This window comes from Zingiber officinale, chromosome 5B (genome assembly GCF_018446385.1).
Source record: "Zingiber officinale cultivar Zhangliang chromosome 5B, Zo_v1.1, whole genome shotgun sequence".
Classification (NCBI taxonomy): Eukaryota; Viridiplantae; Streptophyta; class Magnoliopsida; order Zingiberales; family Zingiberaceae; genus Zingiber; species Zingiber officinale.
In genome coordinates this window covers 28,563,606-28,579,920 of record NC_055995.1, presented here as the reverse complement: position 1 = coordinate 28,579,920, position 16,315 = coordinate 28,563,606, and the positions used below count along the sequence as shown (strand labels likewise).

General features: G+C 34.7%; 1 protein-coding gene across 2 annotated transcripts in view; it reads left to right on the top strand.

Moving 5' to 3' along the window:
• LOC121984292 (ABC transporter B family member 6-like) overlaps window positions 1-16,315 on the top strand; it is a 34,068-nt gene that overhangs the window by 5,248 nt on the left and 12,505 nt on the right. The window contains exons 2-8 of one of the 2 annotated variants that reach the window (XM_042537160.1): window positions 5,317-5,371; window positions 5,453-5,628; window positions 5,773-5,973; window positions 6,528-6,787; window positions 6,870-7,180; window positions 7,273-7,493; window positions 7,568-7,908. In XM_042537160.1, coding sequence (XP_042393094.1) covers window positions 5,317-5,371; window positions 5,453-5,628; window positions 5,773-5,973; window positions 6,528-6,787; window positions 6,870-7,180; window positions 7,273-7,493; window positions 7,568-7,908 — 1,565 coding nt within the window. Of the gene's footprint in view, window positions 1-5,316; window positions 5,372-5,452; window positions 5,645-5,772; window positions 5,974-6,527; window positions 6,788-6,869; window positions 7,181-7,272; window positions 7,494-7,567; window positions 7,909-16,315 lie in introns of those variants that run through there. The other variant, XM_042537161.1, reaches the window with a different exon arrangement.

The following is a 16,315-nucleotide window of genomic DNA, read 5'->3' as shown; positions in this document are numbered from 1 at the left end:
CATAAATTTATCACTTGAATTAGAATAGGTTGACAATGAAATTGTCATTGAATGGATTAATAGCTGATTCTTACATTGGCTTCACCTGCTCATTTTTTTTGCCCCCACGCATTGTTGACAATTGCATAAACCTTGTCGGTGAATAAACTAACATAAATTGATTGCCATATGTTCATTTGGGCATTTCCTTCTTGATGCTCATTGGCGATAATATGATGCTTCTAAAGTGATGAAAAAAGAGGGATTACTAGAAATGTAAAGCTCTTTATTCGGTGTCAACCCGTGGAAGCTATTTTCTCTTGCCGATTACTAACTAGTGATAACTATTTTCTTGCATTGTGTACATAAAATATTTCTTGAAGAATTGTTTTTTACATGACTTATTTGATATACGAGAACAATTCATTTTAATTGGTAAGGAAGATCTCAAATCTTAGATAAGATGCTATCTTTGTTAAGGAAGATCTTGGACCAAAAACATAGTTTAGAGATTTATAATCACAAGAAGTAGTCTAGTCTTCTTCAGGAGGAGGAAACTCTCAAGAAAGTTCTCATTAAGTTCAACTAATTGATAACTCTTCGTTTTAGAGAGCTTATTAGCTTTTGAGGCTTCTACAACTACATACCTTACTAGCCCAATTAAGGGACAACTAAATTTCACCTATTTATTCTCTAGAACTAGTGACATCTTTTGATTCTGAAGGATCTCCTTCTCATTTTGATGGGGTTGCATTAAATTGGACTTAGTTTATATCAAGGTTCAAATTTTCGAGCTGTGCTGAAGTTTCGATCTTTGACTTAAACAATACTATTTTGATATTGTGTTGATGTTTTAACACATGGAACTAGTAATGGATTGAAGTCGAAGAAGGAAATAAAGCATAGGATGGAAATGTTGTTTGTGCCAAGCATAGTTTTAAATCGCGTACTATGCAGGGCTAAATGGTCAAAACATATGATTTTGATAAATTATTGAAACTTGATACTACTTAGCACTGTCTCCTTCCTTTGCTTCGTCTCCTTCAATATCCAATTTGTCATCAACATGTATTGGGGCATTGACATGATACTAAAATAATCTCTTTCCAATCAAGGACCGAAACTATGACACGACTTGAGATTTTGAAATTTAGTAATTTATTGAAATGATATGTTTTGACCGTTACATTTCGCCCGACACAGTATGACATTTTAAATCATGGATTAGATCATTTATCTTTCTTCATAAGTTGTTTGTTCCTTTTTGGGTATAAATTTGAACGAAATATCCATTTGGTAACTAGTATTACATATAATTGAAAGATTCAAGATAGAAATAAATTGAAGTTAAGGTTTTTTGTTAACTTACCCTTTCAATGCACTTCTATTCCTCTTACATCTACAGAAGTTACATAGTTAATTAAGAATCTTGATTCTCCTTGTTTGCAAGTGGGAAGTACTCAGATAAAAAATTTGGCCACCAATGTGTTATCAATTGAAATTGATAGTTACTGTTAGTTGAATAATACAATTGATTGAAAATGACTATCCTAAGGTATTAGTAATATTTGAATTTGAATCTTCATCATTCTTCGATTTTTGCCTCATATCTCACTCTCTTTTAAAGAGTTAGATTGCATCCTTGTATGCCTTTGATTCCACACTTGATGGTAGGATGCAAAAAAAATCTTTGTATACCATCCATGATATCGGCATTAAATTATCTTCAGAGAATCTCCATAAGATTAACAAACATTTAGGTAATAAGAAGCAACATGAAGTGTACTATTTAACTTTCTCTTCATATATTTATCAATGAGATTCACATAAACATTGTAAGAAGACTCCATATTCTTTAAAAGGGTCATTATATTTTAATAACCCTATTCCAGATGTATCACAAGACATCCCTGATCCCACAACAAATGAAGAGGTCAAGATATCTAATGATTTAGCCTTTCTATGCTTAATCTCTAAAGGCTGTGAATGTGTACTTAGACCTTTAGAACTCCTTTTTTAAAGATTATTAAAGGAGTTATAATAACGCTAAAATCTTCAATGAAACATACATAGAAAGTTGTAAAGCACATGAAAGCTTCGAGCTTCTTGAAGAGTATGAGCGTCGGGCCGATTCTTGATTACTCAAATTTCCTCAAGATTTGTTGAAATGACCTGGGCAGAGATAATAAACATAGGTAAGACTTAAGAGAACTTAGAGTTATAAGAAGAAACACTTCTTTACATTGATAAACAATTTTTTGATCCTAAGGGTTTTAAGAATGAGTTCAATGTATCGTAGGGGATGGTGTGTATCTTATTTTATATTAGGATGTCATTAAAGTAGACTACATGAACTATTTCTATAAAGGGGTTTCAAAACTTGGTTCACTACCTCATAAAAGTATTAGGGGCTTTTGAAAGTTCAAGGGCATGATCAACCGCTCATATAGTATATCTTGTATCTTAAAAGTAGGTTCCACTTGTGACCAATCCTAATACTAATTTAGTTACCCATTATCCAAGTCAATCTTATGGAATCATTGACCAATCCTATAGAGTTTTTTAAGGCCATTTTTTTACTATGTGACTCTTGCAGGGCAATTGTAGCATTATATACCATAATTGAGATTCTCTCGTCTATTAGGGATTTGTGTGATAGCTTCTGCTGGTAGATGACAACTACATGGCTACTCGTGCTAATTGCTTTTTTGATTTTAGAGACACCCTATAAAGAGGTGTGCTGGTTGAGGAGTCTAATGGCTGGAAGGTAGATGTGCTAAGAATTGTTCAATCTTTATGGCCTTATGCCAAGCTTCTTCTATTGATGTTGAAGCAAATAACCTAACTTTTTATTAGACTTCATTGATGAAATGGGTAAGGGATTCTCTAGTCTAATATAGGATTATGCAAGTTGTCGAACTTACTCTGGTGCTCTATTACTCTTAGGTGTAATTGTGTGAGGCTAATCCACATGGTGCATTCATGATCTTTAAAGTTTGTTGGAATGTACTTCTCTATCAATTTTTGTTTTATCTCTACCAAGGTCGTGATGGGTTATATCTCTTATTATGCAATAATCCTAACCATTTTGATAGTACTTCTTCAGCTAATGACAAATTTAATTTTCGCAAATCATGCTTGTTCGACTTGGCTGATATTCTACAAAGTTAAGATAATCCTCCATTTTAGTGACCCAATTGAGAAATGTGTTTGGGTCTAGACGATCATTGAAACTAGGGTCTTTAAGTTTGAACAACCAGGTGCTATTTCTTCCATAGTGGAATAATAATAATGATTTATGTGACCTCGCTATATGAGGTGTGTGATCTATTGGCTTAGAATCTTTTTCCTTTAGTAACTTGTTGAATACGCTCACAGCATGCTCATTCAGCTATTCTAGATTGTAGGGTCTTAGACTCATATTCTAATAGCTTACATAATCTACCATCTACATATAGTGTTTTTTTTTGTTATGACCAATGTATAAGTTTGATAAATAATGAAAATTATAAAATTAACTCAATAAATTAAAGGAACAAGTAGAAACTAAGCAAATCAAAAAGATAGTAATTTTTTTTTTTGAATGGTTACATAATCTACCATCTACATATAGTGTTTTTTTTTGTTATGACCAATGTATAAGTTTGATAAATAATGAAAATTATAAAATTAACTCAATAAATTAAAGGAACAAGTAGAAACTAAGCAAATCAAAAAGATAGTAATTTTTTTTTTTGAATGGGAGAGAACAAATGGTATGTGAGAAAATAATAAATGGCTAACAATCAACTAGAGTAACTAAATTAAACAAGAAAATTTTAAATTAAAGAATGAAATTATTGAGTTGATGTGAGTATCTTGGCTGTGAAGTTGGCACCATGTGACCTTTGAATAAAATTTTCTGTTCGAACAATATCAAGAATTTTGACAAGGAGTAATCTTGAATTTACAAATTAGAGGTCTAATCTGGAATATTTCTTAATATAAGGGATGATGTTAAATCAGGATAATCCCACAAGTTTGAGGATGTTTCGTGTGTGGCCTAAGGTGCTATAAATGCTTTTTCTGTACATGCTCGGCATTGCCATTAGGGATCCAAAAGAGGTTGGAAGCTTGCATTGACAAATATTTTAAGTAGCGGCGGCTAGCTTTAGTGTCGTGTACAAGAAACTGAGAAATAGCAATTTGTCAGCTCGATGCCATGCGGGATGAGTGTGATAGTTGTAGTGGCTGGCTAGTGGAGGACAACTGCAATGGAGGTTGGAGGAGAGCTACAATGGAGTCTACAGGAGATCTAGGGTTTCTATGATTCATCTGCAGTGTCATGGGAGGAAGTGGGTGGCATGGACTGCTGTGGTGGGCATTGACAATACTGGTTGTAGCTTTACCTTGGGAGATCTAAGGCGTGACGCAGAGACAATGATCCAGTCTGACTCCTTGAAGGAGATCGGGCTTTCGATTGGTATTTACGGTGAGACTATAGCGATTGTTGCTGGAGAGGAAGCAGGTGTCAAAAATTGTAGTTGCTGGAACTAGGAAGCTTTTCCTAGGGCACAAGTATGGAGAGGAAGATTTTTGATAAACGGGAAAAAGGACGAAATGGGATCAACCAGTATAGATGCTGAATTAAGAGTTTGACTTTGATGCCAATTGACTAGCACTAAGACAAACACAAATCTCACATAGAAGTTAAAATAGAATCCTTAATAGTTGACTTTCCATGAAATACAGGAATACTTTTCTAGACTTAATCCTATGAAAATTAGGAAACAACTAAACAATTCAGGAAATATAATAATCATTAGTTGACTACCAAAACAAATGATTTATCAAATAACTCAATTGATTATCAAACCACTCGATATTCAAAATTCAAATATTATTCCTAATGTGCGCCAACTCCTGTCTTGGTTCCGAGGTTTAAAATACCTAATTTCTTCACAAAAGCACTGCATTTTTTTTGTTTGAATTTATTGCTCCTCTATAGACCTTTGGTTGCATATGCTGTTGCTTATACATGAAAGTTTTCTTCTAGTTATCCTCATCCTTTGATCAGAAAAGGATATTACTTGATGGTGAGTTTCTAGTTAAATTGTTGAACTGTATTTAATTTTTTTTTGTTCTTTATTTGCTTTGTTCTTAATTATTGTATAAAACAAACCTGTTGTTTGAGGCTTTAATATCTGGATCTCATTTGCAGCATGTGCTGTACATCGTTTATATTTCTATTTCTGTTCTGTATTTAATTTTTTTTTTGTTCTTTATTTGCTTTGTTCTTAATTATTGTATAAAGCAAACCTGATGTTTGAGGCTTTAATATCTGGATCTCATTTGCAGCATGTGCTGTACATCGTTTATATTTCTATTTCTGTTCTGGTTGCTGGTTGGATAGGTATGATCAAAACAAATTTGAATTTGTCAATTCTCAGTAGCTCGCAGTTCTTCATGCATATAATCATTGACTTGATTGTAGAGGTCTCTTGCTGGATTCTCACTGGAGAGAGGCAGACCGCAGTCATAAGGTCAAAGTATGTCCAGGTCTTACTAAACCAAGACATGAGTTTCTTTGATACATACGGGAACAATGGAGATATAGTTAGTCAAGTACTGAGTGATGTCCTGCTCATTCAGTCTGCTCTAAGTGAGAAGGTTGTAGCACAATGTGGTAGACGATTCTCTCTTTTACAGAGTCATGTTTACGAGAAAGAAAAAAAATCTATTTTTTTTCTTTTTTCAAATTTCACATCATGCTATCATTTTGTGCTAATGATGCAATTTTAAATTTTGTTACAGGTTGGAAACTATATTCATAACATGGCAACGTTCTTTGGTGGCCTTATCATTGGTTTGGTTAACTGTTGGCAGATAGCACTTCTAACCCTAGCAAGTGGTCCTTTTATTGTTGCAGCTGGAGGAATATCTAATATTTTTCTCCACAGGCTTGCTGAAAATATTCAAGATGCATATGCCGAAGCAGCAAGCATAGCAGAACAGGTTTTCATTTAGTGTTGTTAAATCATATTTCCTTTAAGCTTTTGATGTGTGTCAGTGCTACTTTGGTTTGACTACTCGTTCTTTTCCTGCTTTTGATCTTTCTTAGAGGCGTTTCTGTATCACTTAAGCAGGTTGCTATAATTTATTAAGGTTAGGTCCAGGATCACCAATATTAGTTGACTGTACTTGGTTGATCCAAAAATGCATTACAGGATTGCTTTTAAAAGAACCAAAATAAGTTAAGATTGGTCAAGAGTGGTCATGGTTTGTTTGATTAGCTTGATAAGATTCTGGAGCAGTTGGTCCAAATATTCCTGATCAAGGATACTTTCCTTGCAAAGCAACCAGGTTGATTTATATATTAATTTTGTCCATGTTAAGTATCCTTTGATTGTCTCTTTTGGTTTGAAGTGATTAAAAACTGTACTAATTCCTTTATTTTTTGTATGAATAGTTATCTTTAGGAATACAATCACATGTGAAGGAAAATGCATTAATTAGTATTTTGTAGCATTGTGCTTCAGTTGCTAAAATGTTGTTTTTTTGTTTTGCAGGCGATCTCATACATTAGGACATTGTATGCCTTCACAAATGAAACACTTGCAAAGTATTCCTATGCAACCGCACTTCAGGCTACGCTGAGATATGGTATATTGATTAGTCTTGTACAAGGCCTTGGTCTTGGATTCACATATGGACTTGCTATATGTTCTTGTGCTTTACAACTTTGGGTTGGGAGGTTCCTTATATCACATCACAAAGCTAATGGTGGTGAGATCGTGACAGCTCTATTTGCTGTAATTTTAAGTGGACTGTAAGTGTCCCATGTGTGAAAACATACTTCATTCTTTCTTGCCACTTCATTGTAATTTTTCTTGGTATTTTGTCACATATAGTGGATTAAATCAAGCGGCTACAAACTTCTATTCATTTGAACAAGGAAGAATTGCTGCATATAGACTTTTTGAGATGATAAGCCGTTCAAACTCTTCTATTAATCAGGAGGGAAGCAATCTAGCTTCAGTGCAAGGAAATATTGAGTTCAGGAATGTATATTTCAGTTATCTTTCTCGGCCAGAAATTCCCATATTGAGTGGTTTCTTCCTAACTATACCTGCTAGAAAGGCTGTGGCTCTTGTTGGGCGCAATGGTTCTGGAAAGAGCAGCATTATTCCTCTGATGGAGCGATTCTATGATCCAACACTTGGTTTGCTTATTTTTACCATCTTTCCCTCTTTCACTTTAGAGGTAGATCTTTTAAATGGCGTAGTTGTGTGACATCTGGATGCTTTGATGCAGGTGAAGTTCTTTTGGATGGGGAGAATATAAAAAATTTGAAGCTGGAGTGGTTAAGAAGCCAAATAGGACTAGTTACCCAGGAGCCTGCTTTGTTAAGTTTGAGCATCAGGGATAATATTGCTTATGGAAGATCTGCTACTTCTGATCAGATTGAGGAGGCCGCCAAAACAGCTCATGCACATGGATTCATTAGTTCCCTTGCAATGGGATACGAAACACAGGTACATTTTGCACTTAGTTTCACCTTAAGCTGTGATGTAATCTGCTTCTGCCTTATGTAATTAATGCAATATAGGTTGGCAAGGCTGGTTTAACATTGACGGAAGAACAAAAAATAAAGATTTCAATTGCTCGTGCTGTGCTTTCAAATCCGTCCATACTTTTACTAGATGAGGTCACAGGTGGACTTGATTTTGAGGCAGAAAGTGCTGTTCAGGAAGCTTTAGATATTCTCATGTTGGGAAGGTCCACTATAATAATAGCCAGACGCCTTAGTCTTATCCGTAACGCTGACTATATTGCAGCAATGGAAGAAGGTCAACTTGTGGAAATGGGTACTCATGATGAGCTATTGAGCCTTGATGGCCTGTATGCTGAACTTTTGAGATGTGAGGAGGCAGCAAAGCTTCCTAAGAGGTAAAGTGAGACCAAAGTTTAAATTTCCCATATGACTTCTTTTTGGCAGGAAATATACCTTAAATAATTCAAACTGTCTTATCAGAGGCCCCCCATTTCTCTTGCAAGTTTGATTTGGTTTGGTTTGTTGATTAGGTTAATAACCATTTAAGAATTTTAGTTTTCTTGTTGATTATAGTTAACCACCAACATGGATAACATGTGTTGCTTTAAATATCTTCATGACCAAGTAGATATCTTTCTTGTTTGTTACATGTGGCAAAAGGTGATTCGCTCACCCCCAGCGTCCCCGCTAACCCGTCGGCTGCCCCTAGGACAACACGGAGGAGGTAAATCACGGGTGACTACTAGTCATTAGTGCAAGTGACTAAGGTATGTGGGAAGGTATACTCAGACGCGCCGAGTTTCGACCCAAGACCTCATGTGGCAACACCCTATGCCTCAATCACTGCACTGCCCCGAGGGGACTTTCTTATCTATTACACGATCAATATCTTGATTGTGCTATTTTCATCTATGACTAGAATTGAATTCATATTTCTGGTTGTTGTGGTGACCCAGATTTGACTTGTTGAAATGCCACTCCAAGGATTCATGACATATGGGACCTAATTATCGATGTGCGACTTCATAGTAACTCTAAAACTTGCATGTTATTATTAACTCTGCACTCTCCCTCAAGTTGAACATAGATATCTGCTTCCAACTTGTTAATGAAAATAGGAAAAAAGAGAGAGAAATAAGAGTAACTAGGACTTTTAATGAAGATAACAAAGGAGCATTCCTGGTGCAAAGTTGAGATATTGATGTAGGATCAAAACCAATGCTGGGCAGGCGGGCGGAATAGCGCTCGTCGCTTTTTCACGAGATAACGTAGCGGAATAAATAGAAAATAGAAATAATGCTAAGATCGTTGTTTTTACATGGTTCACAACCCGATGACTAATAGTCCAAGGTCCGCACTTGTTGACTGCTTTCGTTGTGCAATTCATTATAAGCTCGATACAAATACAGATGAATTGAATTCAAGTAAATAAAAAGATATTGACAAAAAAGGAATGAAATAATTTGATCATCGGTTGTTGGAGCAGCGTTTTGACATCGTACAACTGGTTGCAGAGCAGCACGCGAAATATGAAAGTTGTATAGAAATGAGTGTCTCAAGCTGCTGGTCGAACCCTTCTTTTATAGTCTCTTTCAAGCGCTTGGACCAGCTTCGGGCGCCACCATCGAAGTTTATCTGATCCACCTTCGTCATTGACTTATTTAACTCCGGGCACTTGGATTCCTTTCGAGCTCTTGGGTTGCTACGTGGATGCACCTCGGTGAACCTCTATCCATTCCAGGCGTCTGGAGTTTGATGTGTGCCATCCATCCAGGGTTTGCCAACTCAGCTGCTTGCATGATTGGATTCGGGCCATTCTGGGCACTTGGATCCTTTCTGGTGGTGCGGATCTCCAAGCTCCTGGATCCTTTCTGGGTGTCTGGCATGTCCTAGCTCTATCTTTGATTTCCTGCATCACAAAGTTAGCACGACATACATAATATGAAATTTGAGTACAAAATATTTAGACAGTCTCGAACAGTCCAGTCATGATTTATGAATTTTGTTAAAATCCTAGGTTGGATTGACATCTACTGTTCTCTTAACGGGGAACGCGTCCACACCTATTATAGTTTACCTGTTGCCAAACATCCGGTCTTCTTGATCTATTTGGACTTTTACTCACCATCCGATCTTGACTTTTGGGATTTCCGGCTAGACGTCCGATTCTCAATCCTCCTAGACTTTCGCGTGGCTTCCTGTCTAGTGTCCTCGACCCCTAAGACTTCTGCCCAACGCCCTCGGTCTGCTAAGACTTTTGCCTAGTTCACTCGACCAAGATTTCCTTGCCCAATCCACTAACCAGGACTTTTTTACCTAGCCTCAATTAGGACTTTCTTGCATACTTTAGTTAAACTTGTTAGATCACAATAACCATTAATTTTGAACATATGGCAATATCAAAATACAGGTTTGATTAATTAATCTTCCAGCACCATCAATCTCTCCCATTTTGATTTATGACAACCTGATTCAAAGTTAAGTAAAGTACAGTATTTTGAAACACACTTAATACACACAAAAAACTTTGAAACTCTTTTTCAAGTGTTAACAATATTTTTCAAATTAATTTTCAAAGTACAGAATTTTCAAATATCCTCCCCTTAATAAAAAAATTCTCCCCCTTAAGATTTTGAATGCATGCATATTTTGAAAATCCACACATCTTGAAAATTTACATATTCTTTCTAAAATATTAACTTTTTCTAAAATATTAACTTTTAACCTATTATTTCTCTCCCTTTTAACATATATAAAAAAAACTTTGTTAAGGGAAAAAGACTACATTTTGAAAAATAAGATAGATATATTTTTTTTTGAAACATAATTTTCAATAGGTACTTATTTGAAAAACACAGACGTTTTTGGAAGACTTCTTTTTAAAAAATATTTAACTATAGTTATTTATTTTTTGAAAGACAGAAAAATAGACATGGTTTGAAAGATAGACATTTTTTGAAACACATTTAAAGACTGACATATTTTGAAAACCTTTTCAAAACATTTTAACCTAGGCATTCTTGAAAATATATCATAGGCAAATTTTGAAACACTTTTCTAAAAAAACATGCATTTGAAAATTTGCCAAGGTAAAAATAAGGACATTTGAAAAACTTTTCCAAAATTTCAAAATATTGTTAAGAATACTCAATTTTTGAAAAACATTTCCAAGTACCCAAAATATATTTTATTTTTTAAAAATGTTTAAAAGTCAGAATAGAATTGTTAATGTAAGAAGCAAGCTCAAATTTGAACATTCGGAATTTAAACAAAGTTGATTGTGTCTTTATAGTCTAAGCATGCATTTGATATAAATATTCTTGGAAATTGTCCCTATAGTCCTTCAGTAAATCATACAATTTTGATAAAATCAAGATTAATTGGATCCAACGCATGCATCCCATTTTGACTTAGTGCCAATTTGAATTAGTTTTTTTTTTTTCAAATTTGATAAATTATATTTTCTAGTATTTAAGATTATGATTACTCAAATTATCTTGAATGATTAATTTATTAAATTTTATTAATTTTGAATTGTTCAAATTAATTTTATCTTGAATATTAATTTCAGATTAATTGATTTGGATTTGGTAATTTAAATTTACTTTATTAAGTTTAAATTTTGGTCAAAATTATTAAGTAAAATTAAGTTTAAATTATTAATCATTTAGGTTAACATTAATTGAATTTGGCTTATTTGAGTTGATTATTCAGGTTTAATTAAGTTTGTATGTTTGATTAAGACTAACTAATTTTAGTTAGATTTGAAATTATTAATTAAGTATATTTAGTTAATTATATTTATTGAACAGATTTTGAATTAATTGTGTTTTAATTAACTTATTTAAGATTAATTATTAAGTTTGAATTAAGTTAAATGTAGTAAGTTTGGGTTGAATTAGTTTTATATAAATTAGTTGGTTTTTGAGTTGATTTAAGTTAAATTAATTTAATTAGGGTAGATTTAATTAAGTAAATAAATTTCTTAGATTAAATTAGGTAAGTAAATTAATTCATTTAAGTTAGTTGGGTTAAATTGATTAAGTTTAATAAAGTAGTTGAATAAGTTAAATTATTTTAAGATTATTAAATTTTAATTAAGTAAAATTTAATTTTAATTATGTTTAGTTTAAGTTTTTTAAATTTTAATTATGTTGATTTTAATTTTAATTAAGTTTCGTTTAAGTTTATTAAATTTTAATTAAGTTAATTTTAATTAAATTTAGTTTAGTTTAAGTTTATTAGATTTTAAATAAGTTAAGTTTAAGTTTAATTGAGCTAATATTCAATTTGATCTAAGTTCATCTCACTCTTTTCTAGATTTTCAAATAGAAACATTATAGGTTGTGTGAGATGACTATTAATTTTATCTTTATGAATTTAATTTGAAATCTAAGGATTGATTGACATTTAAGTTAGATTCAAATTTAATAATTGGTAATAGGTTTTGTGAGATGACTATTAATTTTATCTTTATTGATTTAATTTGAAATCTAAGGATTGATTTATATTTAAGTTAGATTCAAATTTAACAATTGGTTAGTTAAGTGCATATAAAATTGGCTTCTAGGCTGTAGCGAGGCATAAGGATCTTCTTGGGTATCGGAGCAACGACCACTTCTAGACAAAGTCTTTTTAAGAAATCATACACTTAACGTTCTTCTTGAAAAATTCTGGTCTAACCCGTCTAGGATGTGACGAGGTATCTTCGGCTAGTTTCACTTAGCTAAGTAGACCAAATAGGGTATGTCTACCCTATTTGATTTATAGATTAAGCTTTCCTAACGTACTATCATGTGTTCAAATAGTGCAAATCATATCATTATGTGTTTGTACGACAGAGCACAATGAGATTATCATTCTTATTGTTTAAGTTGATGACATCCTAATAACTGGCAGTGATATGTATGGGATAGACGAAACTAAAAAGTATTTGCAGCAACACTTTGTGATGATGGATATGGGACATTCTAAGTATTTCTTGGAAATTGAAATTGCTCACAATAAATTTGGAGTTTTATTATGCTAACGGAAGTATGCTACAGATTTACTCAAAGAAACTGGATTGCTTGGAACAAAGCCAGTTGATACGCCTATGGATATCAATTCAAGTGTTTGGGATGATACTAGAAAATTCATAAGACAATATAGATGGCTTGTTGGAAAACTCATCTATTTAACAGTAACGAGACCTGAACATCTCTTTTGTAGTTGGATAGTCAGTCGTTTTATGGATAAGCTGAAACAAGTTCATTGGGATGCCGTTATCAAGATTCTTAAGTACATTAAGAAATCTCCGGGAAAAGGGTTGCCATTTAAGAGAAATGGGCACCTAAAGATTGAAGCTTATTCTAATGCTGACTATGCTGATCTAAGACCAACAGACGGTCGACTTCTGGGTATTGCACTTATGTTGGGGGAAATCTAGTAATATGGTAAGTAAGAAACAAATTGTTATTGCTAGGTTAACTGCCGAAGTTAAGTACAGACCCATTGCTCACATTGCCACTGAGATGTTATGGATGAAGAATTTGCGGTTCACCTACAATGAACCACTGCCAATGTATTGTGATAACCAATAAGCTATTCACATTGCAAGTAACCCAGTTTTTCATGAGAGGACTAAGTATATTGAAGTTGACTGTCACTTTATCACGAGTGTGTAATGAGCCAGGAAAATTGTCACTTCATTCACATCATCATCCAACCAAGTTGTTGATGTCTTCACTAAAGTATTAGGAGAAAAACAATTCTCGGAACTTTGTGATAAGCTGGATATGATTGACATATATGCTCCGAGGGGGAGTGTTGAATACTTCTGAAGATTCCCTTAATTGTAGGGATTATGATTGATTTAGATTAGTTTGATTATAGAGATTGTGATTGATTATAATTAATGATTGATGGACGTACCATAATTATAGGATCCTCTTTCCCTCATGTATATAAATACCTAGCGGATTATTGTGATGAGAAATATATTGTTTCTTTTCTCTTTTACAAATACAAAATCATGTTTTACAATTTATTTACTAAAGCAGGACTTACAGCGGTGTTAGAACTTTTTGAACCGGATACGGATCCGTGGCTCGGGCTTAGACTCAGTTTGGATTCGGTCTCGGCAACATGAGCTTGTACTGGTAGTGCCAATAAGCTTGTTTGAGCTTGTTCTTCTTATCTGACTCTTCCGATGACTCGGACCATGTTGCTTTCAGGCCTTCCTTCTTCTTTACTTCTTTAGTAATTTTCGAGCTAGGCTGACTAGTTCAGAGGTGATCTTCTTGTCGTCTTTTGAATCCGATTCGTCTGCGGATTCAGGTTTAGGTCGAAATTTGGGCTTCGACTTCTTAGTCTTGAATTTTCCTGCAAATAAAGCAATTCTTTTCTCGGTAGAGTGTGCATTAGTCTGTTCATGCAATTCAAATTTGGAAAATAACTGATCTAGTCTAATAGATGAAAGATCCATCCTTGGAAATCTTATAAGCATTTAACATAGATACCCACAAAGTGTTCCTTGGAAATGCGTTGAGAGTATACCTTTTGATGTCGCGGTTCTCCACTTGTTATCTGATTGAGAGTAGGTCGTTGCGCAGATCTTGGATTCTTGTGTGCAACTTACTTGTCAATTCTTCTTCTCGCATTTTAATATTATACAATTTATTCATAATTAAATCACATTTCGATACCTTGGTGTCGGAAGTCTCTTCGTGTAGTTCGATCAATTTTTGCCAAAGATCTTTGGTGCTGTTTTAAGGTTTGACTCGGTTCAAATCTTCTTTGGTTAGGCCACATTGAAGAGTTTGAGTTGCTTTTGCATCCGCCTTGATCTTTCTTTTTGTTGGTCTATCCCATTTGTCGCATGTGAGAGGTACTCCATCTTTGGTGGAGAGTGTGAATCTTGTTTGGATCATGATCCACATCTCCACTTGGGTCTTCAGATGGTACTCTATTCGGCCCTTCCAGTAGTCGAAGTCATCGTCAGATAAAAGAGGCGGTCGTGCGGTACTGTAGAATAATGTACTCGAAAAATATTGCTTGAGTGGTGTTGCATCAACTTCGAGAAATTAAAAAAAAATAAATTGAAAAATTTGTAATACACGAGAGATATCGCAGCGAAATAAATAGAAAATAGAAACAATCCTGAGACCGTTGTTTTTTCTTGGTTTATAGCTCGACGACGGCTAATTCAAGGCTCGCACTTATTGAGTGCTTTCGGTGGGCAATTCACTATAAACTTGATACGAATACAAATGCATTGAATACAAAGTGCATGTAAATAAAAGATACCGACAAATGAAGAATGTAGTAACTTGAGCTTTAGTTGTTGGAGTAGCATTTTAGTGTCGTAGAGTAGGTTTCAGAGCAGCACGCGAGTATGAAAGTTGTATAGAAATGAGTGTCTCAAGTTGTTGGTTGAACCCTTCGTTTATAGTCTCTTCCAGGCGCCTAAACCAGCTCTGGGCGTCTCTACCGAAGCTTATTTAATTCACCTTCGTCGCTAACTTATCCAACTCCGGGCGCCTAGATCCCTTCCGGCCGCTTGGATCCCTTTTGGGCACCTTGATTGCTGACGTGGCTTCACCTGGACGAACCTCTATCTAAGTCGCCTCTATCCATTATCAGACAGTTGGATCCCTTCCAGGTGCTTGGAGTCTGACATGTGTTAGTCAACCAGGGTATGACAACTCAGCTGCTCGCATGGCTGGATTCGGGTCATTTCGGGCACTTGGATCCTTTCCGGGCACTTGGAATGCCCTAACTCCAACTTTGATTTCCTGCATCACAAAGTTAATACAACAGATATAATATGGAATGAGTACAAAATATTTAAACGGTCTCGGGACTGTTCGGTCTCGACTTTCCGATTTTGCTAAAACCCTAAGTCGGACTGATACCTATTGTTCCCTCAACGGGGAACACATCCTCACCTTCTCCTGAGTTTATCTGTTGTCAAATATTTGGTCCTCTTGATATGTTTGGATTTTTGTTCAACATCCGATCTTGACCCTCGTGACTTCCCGCTAGACGTCTTATCTTTGACCCGCCTAGACTTCTGCCTGGTGTCCGCGACTGCAAGGCTTCCTGCCTAGTGTCCTCGATCCCTAGGACTTTTGCCCAACGTTCTCGATTTGTGAAGATTTATGCCCAACCCACTCAACCGGACTTCCTTGTCCAATTCACTTGACTAGGACTTCCTTGTCTAGTCTTAACTAGGACTTTTGTGCACACTTTAGTTAAGCTCGTTAGATCATAATAACCCTTAATTTTGAATCTTTGCCAATATCAAAACACTGGTTTGATTAGATGGTGCTCTCAGCACCAACAATTGAAAGGTATGACCTGCGTGATACTTTATTACAGTCTACTTGACTCATTGGAGTCCTCACATCTACTTGACAAAGTAGGCTTCCACTTGAAAAGTAGATTTAGGATATTGGCAGTAGTACAGTTACTATCAAGAAGAGATTAAGTTTCCAATTATTTTACTCCAAGAGAAGTTAGATGTTTAGAGAGGCAAAGTTTGACATTGGGCAAGAAGAGAGATGATAGAACTTGGAAGATACATTCACTAACTAATTTCATTTAAACCATTTACAAAATATCAAAAATGAAAGACAGTTGAAAATTGATTTTGAAATTTACAAACCCAAAGAAACCTCAATTAATTGAGATGGAGGAGAGAGAATAATTTGAATGGTGAAGAATTAATACTCTTTTTAACTACTGCTATCTATTTTTGAGGAACCTGTGATGTCTTTATTTAGTGTAGGTTCCTCCCTTTTTTGTATTTTTTTTTGTCCA